Consider the following 8,358-nt stretch of genomic DNA (forward strand, 5'->3'; position numbering starts at 1 on the left):
ATTAATAGTTCTGCCTGTCATTGCTGGCCTAGACAGTTGACAAAGATATATGATTTGTAGTCACTGCTCTATCACAAATGTAATAGTAAAAAGAATAACCCGAGGGTAAAACAATGTCAAGCTTTATTTACTTCAAACAAACATTTGCATTCAGTTAATTGTAGTCTGTCTATATGACATTAAAGCATAAAATATATTTTTATGTTTGGGCTCTCCTGTATACATTAGAGCTGGACAATTATGGAAAAAATAATCATGATTATTTTGATTGAGATTGAAATCACGATTAATAAAATGATTATTCATTGACTTCAAAACTTCAATGACCAAAACTCAACCACTCAAAACTATCATATAGCCTCATGCCCATTCATCCCTGCACGTTGATCATTTTATTCTTGGACAGCATTTTCATTCTGCTACAGCCACAACTTTGAGGCCTTGCATCATTTAACATATTCAAGCCACGAATAAACATCTCCATTTATCATACTTATTTTATCTGGTGTTATGTCTTTATTTTCATAAGTCTTAGGACTTTCTGGGCTACCCTGGAATCTCGGGGGTTGTATTTCAGCACGGTGATCGACTGTTTAGCACGTCCGCCTCACAGTTCAGAGGTCATGGGTTCGATCCCAGCTCCGGCCTCCCTGTGTGGAATTTGCATGTTCTCCCCGAGCCTGCGTGGGTTTTCTCCGGGTACTCCGGTTTCCTCCCACATTCCAAAAACATGCATGGTAAGTTGATTGGACTCTCTAAATTGCCTCTAGGTGTGATTGTGAGTGTGGATGTTTGTCTTTGTGTGCCCTGAGATTGGCTGGCAACCAATTCAGGGTGTCCCCCACCTACTGCCCGAAGACAGCTGGGATAGGCTCCAGCACGCCCTGCGACCCTTGTGAGGATAAGAGGTATTGATAATGGATGGATGAATTATAACAAATTTTTCACAGATTGGGAAGAATTTGTGCCTCTGAGTCGTGTTATCTTACATGTGCATATGTATTTCCACAGCGTTTGTGTGCTAATTTGAAGGAACATCACTCCCAAAGTCGATGCTAATTTCCAGCTTCGATTATAATGATTAATTTTGATTATCTGCCCAGCCCTAATATCTCTCTCTCTCTCTCTCTCTCTCTCTCTCTCTCTCTCTCTCTCTCTCTCTCTCTCTATCTATCTATCTATATATATATATATATATATATATATAATTATTATTATTTTAAACATAGGACCACAACTCAACATATAACAAAGCCAATATCCTGTACATTTTGCACAATAGATCCTACATAACAACCTAAGATGGCCTGTTTGTTCTGGTTAGCAACTCGGTCTACACGTAGTCTTTTCCCGAGTTGCTGGCCGGGTTGGTTCGTGGGTAGCGTGGAGCTTTCCCCGAGCCCTTTTTGGGGCAGTTGCAGCAGAGGAAGCCTCCCCCGATGATGATGAGGATCGCAGCGCCCCATCCCACAAAGAGGGCACTTCCAAATTCATACCTGCCATTATGTCACATACGATTAACATCGCAGCATCACAAATGAAATAGACTTAAGCAGCATAAACACAGCACTGTAAATTCCAGTCATCTCACCTTGAATTGGTTGGGGTGAATGGGTTGTAAAAGTCCTGGGCTATTCTGTGGCCGTACCAAGATGTTCCCACCAGGGCAAGGAGGCCTGGAAAAGCAAGAGGTAGAAAAATAACATCTATCCATCCATTTTTTGAACCACTCCATCGTCACTGAAAAAGTCAGGTAAAAGCAATACTTGCGGTATACAGCTATGTTACACCATCAGAGGTGGCAAAAAGTTGCAGATTTTTCTTTCAGTATTAAAAAATATGTATTTATTTATTCATTCAGTTAGTTCGTTTGGGGTTCAACGGCTATTTCTCCTAGAAAACATTTATTGGCAGCATTATTATCATTATTATTATTATGGATGGGGAATAGCCTATGTCTACATTTTTTCTTTGAATCTGTTGCATAATCGACGTACGGTAAGTGTTCTTTGTTTCATACTCCTCCATGTCGTTGCCATCCCTGTTTTTACTCATAAACCCCCAAGGATCTCAATCAATCAAGAGCATGTTTTTAAATCAAATCACCTGCTATAATCAAGATAATTCCGCTGGTTAAAGCCACTTTGTCCTTCTGCTCCGGCTGGTCTGTCAAACACGTGGTGCACTTCATGCCCACCATTGCTACCAAAAGAGCAATCAAGCAGAGAAAGATGGCCGCCAACATCAGTCCTCGTGTGCCCAAAACAATGGCTGGGGAGACAAACACACAGTACAAGTGGGCATTAGCTTATTTCCCAGACACCATAGATAGTTTGGCAGTTATATTGTACTTTTTTTTACCTGCAAAACCAAATACACGACTCAATAGCAGTTATGTTCATCTTTAGTCTGTTATTAAAGTGTTGCTAATAATGTCTTTGTATGGATGTGATTACCTTACAAATGCATATTTTACTCCCAATGAGGCCAATATATTAAAAACCCACACATGGATTTTGACGTGTGGTACTGAGTTGTTGCCAATAGTATAAACTATTTCAACACATAGATCCAGTTCGCAGCAATGCACATTAAAAGGTATGACATCCATTCACAAAACTGTGCATTGAAGCCCTGTTATAAAATCCCAAATATATGCCTGTAAATAAGAGAGAATTTATAATTGCATTCCGACCGATAAATTGTGCATGTAGCGCTATTCCCAAACGTATTGGAACAACCATACGCCACACACTGTGACCTTTTCGCCGTAAAGAGAAAGAAAATCATGTGAAAACGCCGCAGAGAAATCAATGTGCTTAGCGAGTGGCAGCGCAAGATGGTCACTGGTGTCTTGACTTCTCGCTATGGCAAGTAAGCGGCATTGTGAGTCCATCATATATATGTCGGTGGTTCAAGGAGCAGTTGTTTGATGCTTGCAACATCTATGCTAATAGCCCATCTATGGCATTTTACATTATGCATATCATTAAGCTAGCTGACTTTTGTTGAACAGAATTAAATGCACCGGTGTTTGAATATACAGCTACTCATTTTTGTTGGTTTTGTGTGTTGATATTACACTACATTTCAAGTAGGAGTAACAAACAAACAGCTTGAAGCAATCATGCTTGACTCTTATTTGAAAAACTGTGGTAGCAAGAGAGTCTTGTTTTCATTTCCTAATAGTGATTATGGCTCCCAAATTCTTGGGAGTGAAAACAGGTCATCTAAATCTAAATGTGTTGAAAGTGTGTGGGAGCGGTAAAACTATTCTACATTTTTGTTGTTTTTTTATATGGTCTCGCTGTGGTGCAGATTTTCACGTCTCGCAGGTGAGTCTGGAATATGATGTCATAGTGAGGTTTCTTCCAACTTCAAGCCTCTATTATTCCCTCTGTTCCCCTTCTCCACTCACTTCTCGGGCTGTTTGATGATGCATCGCTTGGTATTTGACTGACATGTCCCTGCATGCCTGCACACTGCAGTTTTTTAACGCCTCAAGGAAGGTTTGAAAGCGCATAGAGCCTTTGATAGAACATGTATTAATCCCTAAACAAAAATGGTCATTTAGACCACATCCGTATTCTCATGCTCTGCTCTTTTTGAGATGGTGCAATTGGATCACATTTGTGAAAGGAAAATGTAATAACCAACATCAGCTGATGGAACATTACCTGGTAGTTGGAGAAGTGAATCATACACTTTACACTGAACTTGGCCCGTGCTCTGAGAGGCGCACGACTTCCAGAGGCCTTCATAAAGTGCCTGAGCTGTAATGATGTTGTCTCCCGCGTAGGATGAAGCCTTCCACTCCACCATGACTGTGGATGCGATGGAGCCAATAAAGCCCACGAAGGCCAGTGAAAAGCCAAGAAGTTGTATTCCAGCATTGGCCATGTTTCAAATCAAGAGCAAAAGGAGGACAAAATTAAATCCAAGTATGAATTTAAAAATTCCAAGGGAAAAAAATAAACCAATGAGGCAGATGTTTTGGTGCTGTGATTCTTTGTCACACACAATTTTTTTCTAACAGTGTAGCGTAGGGAGTGACCTGGGGAAAAGGGAGGATCGACTCACTAATAGCTACAGTACAGGTTAGAGTTGTGTGTGCGCCCCTAGTGGACATACTAGTACTCTGCACGTTCTCACAGGAATAATAACATGATGATGAGAATGACAATGGGTTTCACACGAACACAGCAGAGTGGCGCAGCGGAAGCGTGCTGGGCCCATAACCCAGAGGTCGATGGATCGAAACCATCCTCTGCTAGATATTTTCTTCTGCCACATAGAATTTCTATTCTATCGTGTGGTACAATTCACATCAATGCAAACAGCAAACATGATGATGCTAAGCATGTTTTTAACCTCCAGCACACATTCAAAATTAAGGAGCCCCCCTTTCTTGTAACTAAATTAAGAGATTTCCAAAGCCATTTCAGTCAAAAACAAACAAACAAGGCCCGCATCAGATGGTTGCGAGAAGAGGATAAAAATGTTGAAAGATATTTATATAGCTTTTAAAATAAAAAAGGAAAAGGCAATTCAATCACGCTTTTAATTTTAATGTTAAATTAAAAACGGTGAGTTTTTAAAATCTAAAATTGGTTGTAAAAAACATTACATTCAACATGACCAAATATTGGGTATATTTTTATAACTGCGATTGTCTGGCAACGAGTTCAGGGTGTACCGCGCCTACTGCCCGAAGCCAGCTGGGATAGGTTCCAGCACGCCCGCGAGCCTTGTGAGGATTGTCAGATTGGATAATGGATATTTTTAGAAGTATAATGAATCAAACACAATTTTTACTTTTACTTCCGTATTTTCATTTAGAGGAAATACAACATGTACTCTGTTACCTTGAGCTCCATTCCACTGTCTACTTTTAATATTGCTTGTGCAATCTATTTGTTGTTGTTTGTCAGAGAGACTTCTGCCTCAGTTGCTGTCACATGACTCTGTTTGGCCAATCTAACATAACTGCTGGTGACGTTTGACTCCATTTCACCAATCAAATGGAGCCAGGCAGTCACATTGATTACACCGAAAGACTCAATGGTTCAAGGGACTCTTTTATATTAAATATGGCGTCACATGGCCCAATCTCTGTTTACCTTATGTATCCCAAAAAAGAACTGCTCTGTCATGCGCTGTGCAAAAAATTTCAACAACATTTCAGTCTACAAGAACTCCTCTTGGAACTTGTGCTGTTTCACGGTGTAAACAAAAGAAAATTTCTTGTGGGCAAATTTGCCTTAATTTATGTTATTTTCCAGGATATCGTTTATTATTGTTTTGGTTCAAGTTATATTGTTGGGCAATATTTTAACTTGTACTTTCTTATTTTTCTTTCTTGTCTATTTGACATACATGGTCTGGTTAAAAAAATTAAATAAATCAGAAATGAAATTACTCACAAGTTTGTACTTGAGTAGTTATTTCAACTGAATGCTTACTCTTACTCAAATAATTATTTGAAAAGCTAATTTATAACTTTTACTTGAGTCATGTTATTCTTAAGTAATAGTACTCTTACTTGAGTGCATATTTTGGCAACTCTACCCACCACCTCTGCTTCAGTGGCCGCCCTCCTCTGGTGAGTTTGTGACAATTTTAGATTTAGTTTAAAGTGTGTCAAGAGATTTCCTTGTTATATATTTAAAATAAGTCCATTCATCATCATAATCGTAGACAATGTTACATAAAAGTACTTATCAAGGCTGCAAACAATAGCTCGACTTGTTGAATGACTTTTGTTTTTTCATTTGTGAGATTTATTTAGGTAATTCAAAGTGATTTCTTGCTGAGAGCAAAAGAAACTGACAGACAAACTGGCCACCGACCAAAGGTTTGCTCTTGCCTAATTCCGGCTTGTTGTACTATTTGCTTTTCAGTCAGCAGCTGCTGAATCCAGAGGGAATTTCATTTCCATGCTCCAAGATTTCAGCAGCAAAAGTGAGTTGAACAGGACCATCATTTTTACAAATGTGTTACAAACCCAGTGATGGGGCAGTAACAAAATAGCAATTCTTTCTTACTGCACTTACAGTAAGTAGATTTTTCATATATCTGTCGTTTACTTGAATATTTAATTTTCTGATGACATTTTACTTTGAAAACAGATACTACTATAGTACTATTATACTGTATATTGTACTTTCTACTCCTTATTCTGTTAAAATAACCTTGTTTTTTTTCTCTAAATTATTAAATTGAAATGTATTGTACTCAAAGGTTAAATACAACTGAACTGCACTTCACCGTTGTATTGCACTAAATTAAAAAAAAAGTTGAAGCCACTTTAACGTATAAAGTTTGAACATTTAATTCAGTGACCCTAGTACGGACAAGCTGTTTGGAAAAGGGCTGGCTGGCTGGGTTATTTCGAATACCACAAGAGGGAGCCCACACACCACTAGTAGTACTCGTTCCACACTGGGAATTGAAATAGACATTAAAAAATGCAGTGTTTCTTTTCTACTTAAGTGCATTTCAGTCAGCACTTTCTAAAAACTTACTTTACTTACATATATACTTAAGTTTACTTCAATAGAAAATCGAATCTCTATTTCTACTTACCACTGTATTATTTTGCACAAATATCAAGTACTAAGTGTGATTACATCTGCCACCATTTTACACACCTTCTGTATGTCTCAATAGGGAAAAATGGACAGAGGACTGCAGTCAACTTTGTTCATGCTGTTGCTTCTGTGTCCTAAAGGCGCCATCTTGTCTCACCTCAACTGTCCAGACAGATGCCAATGTTTTACACCAGCCCAAGTCCTGTGTGCTGATGAACATATGACATCTGTGCCCACGAACATATCCCGGGAAGCCAAGGAAGTCATCATAATGACATCAGCCGTGCAGTACTTGTTCCCCACAACCTTTGAGAAGAGTCCTCAACTCAACAAGCTTATCCTTTTCAACAATCCGCTGCGAAGTATTCATTCTCTGGCTTTTCAAAACCTGTCTGGGCTTCAAGAACTGGAGATCAGCGGGAACCCTTGGCTGGAGCATTTGTTTCTGGGGACTTTTTCCAAGCAGGGAAACCTGACAAAGTTGCAGATCAACTATAACAGGTTCCAGACTGTTCTTCCCGGTATGTTTAATGCTCTTAAAAATTTAGAGACCCTGCAGATGAAGGCCAACATCATATCAGATTTACCAACATTATTGTTTCGGAACCTTCAAAATCTGCGCGTGTTGGATTTATCTCTTAACAAAATCCAAAAGGTGAAAAAAGAGACTTTTTCTGGTTTGACTGGGCTGGAGATTCTTAAAATAAACAAAAACCTCATTAGCAATATTTCATCAGACACTTTCCATCATGTCGGTCAACTGATGGAGCTTCACTTGGAGGGGAATAAAATATCAGAACTTACTGATAAGATCTTTTCTGTGTTGACCAAACTGACGGTGCTCAACCTCCGTGGAAACAGTCTCATAACTTTCAGCGACAAAGTGTTTGGATCTGAGCGTTCAAATCTGACACATTTGGACCTGAGAGGAAACAGGCTGACAGAACTGTCCTCTTTCAGTACGCTGACATCCCTGACTGACCTTCTGCTGTCATCCAATCAGCTTTCAAGCCTTCCTGAAGACATTTTTAGAAACGTCACCTCATTAGAAAACGTGGATCTCTCTGAAAACCAGCTCACGACATTACCAGGCAGGATTTTCGCTGATCTCAAAAGCATCAAAATGATCCACCTCCATAAAAACCAGCTGAGTAGGTTGGATTCCAGATTGTTTAAGGACCAGGAGTTCATTCAGCAACTCTACCTGTCCGACAACCAACTGCAACATCTGCCCCTGGGCCTCCTGGACCACTTTGCGCTCCCGCACATGCTGCGACTACACGGAAACCCTTGGAAATGTGACTGCCACATGTGGTATTTGCATGATTTAGCGCTGAATAACAACCAGGACATCGAGATGCCGGACAGGTTGCTGTGCGAGAGTCCCGACTTCCTGCGGAGGCGACCGCTGGCATCTATCGGCAGGGACGAGCTTCTGTGTCATTTGCCCGAAGAGGAGCTGACTGACCTGAGCAGCTGTACTCTTCGCAAGTTTAGTGACTCACTGGTCATCAAGTGCAAAGTGGAGAAATGCTCTCCACTGACTGTAAAAGTAGAGTTTCTGGAGCACAACGGCAGCATTCAGGAGCACATTTGGAAAAGTGTCCATTCTCAGTGCAGCAATGTGACAATATCCAAGGCCCCCATGCCGTAGATTTTGAATGATTCCTTTGCATTTTGTTTTCAGACAAACATTTGTGAGAAGTTGACAGATGCATTTGGAACATCAATCAATTCTATAAATAAACAAAGCAGCTGATTATCGGCA

The 8,358-nt window shown here is 39.9% G+C and overlaps 2 protein-coding genes and 1 non-coding gene across 5 annotated transcripts; 2 read left to right on the forward strand and 1 right to left on the reverse strand.

Moving 5' to 3' along the window:
- Window positions 1-377: 377 nt before the first annotated feature.
- On the reverse strand, window positions 378-4,952 carry cldn1 (claudin 1). 2 transcript variants are annotated; one of them, XM_086043908.1, is made up of 5 exons: window positions 4,866-4,952; window positions 3,678-3,824; window positions 2,107-2,271; window positions 1,592-1,676; window positions 378-1,496 (listed from the first exon to the last, which is right to left on the reverse strand). In XM_086043908.1, the coding sequence occupies exons 2-5, from the start codon at window positions 3,820-3,822 to the stop codon at window positions 1,334-1,336; spliced, it is 558 nt and encodes a 185-aa protein (XP_085900034.1). In that variant the 5' UTR covers window positions 3,823-3,824; window positions 4,866-4,952; the 3' UTR covers window positions 378-1,333. The 2 variants fall into 2 exon arrangements, with proteins under 2 accessions (XP_085900034.1, XP_085900033.1); XM_086043907.1 differs by lacking the exon at window positions 4,866-4,952 and having other exon boundaries at window positions 3,678-4,053.
- On the forward strand, window positions 4,202-4,273 carry trnam-cau (transfer RNA methionine (anticodon CAU)). The gene has a single exon. It is a non-coding gene; the product is annotated as a tRNA-Met (tRNA).
- Window positions 4,953-5,895: 943 nt separating the features above from the next.
- Window positions 5,896-8,358, forward strand: LOC147140751 (uncharacterized). 2 transcript variants are annotated; one of them, XM_086043356.1, is made up of 2 exons: window positions 5,896-5,961; window positions 6,670-8,358. In XM_086043356.1, the coding sequence occupies exon 2, from the start codon at window positions 6,676-6,678 to the stop codon at window positions 8,242-8,244; it is 1,569 nt and encodes a 522-aa protein (XP_085899482.1). In that variant the 5' UTR covers window positions 5,896-5,961; window positions 6,670-6,675; the 3' UTR covers window positions 8,245-8,358. The 2 variants fall into 2 exon arrangements, with proteins under 2 accessions (XP_085899482.1, XP_085899483.1); XM_086043357.1 differs by having other exon boundaries at window positions 5,907-6,054.

The sequence above is a fragment of the Filicampus tigris genome, chromosome 10 (assembly GCF_054856515.1).
Source record: "Filicampus tigris isolate MCC_2025a chromosome 10, RoL_Ftig_1.0, whole genome shotgun sequence".
In the NCBI taxonomy this organism is placed as follows: Eukaryota; Metazoa; Chordata; class Actinopteri; order Syngnathiformes; family Syngnathidae; genus Filicampus; species Filicampus tigris.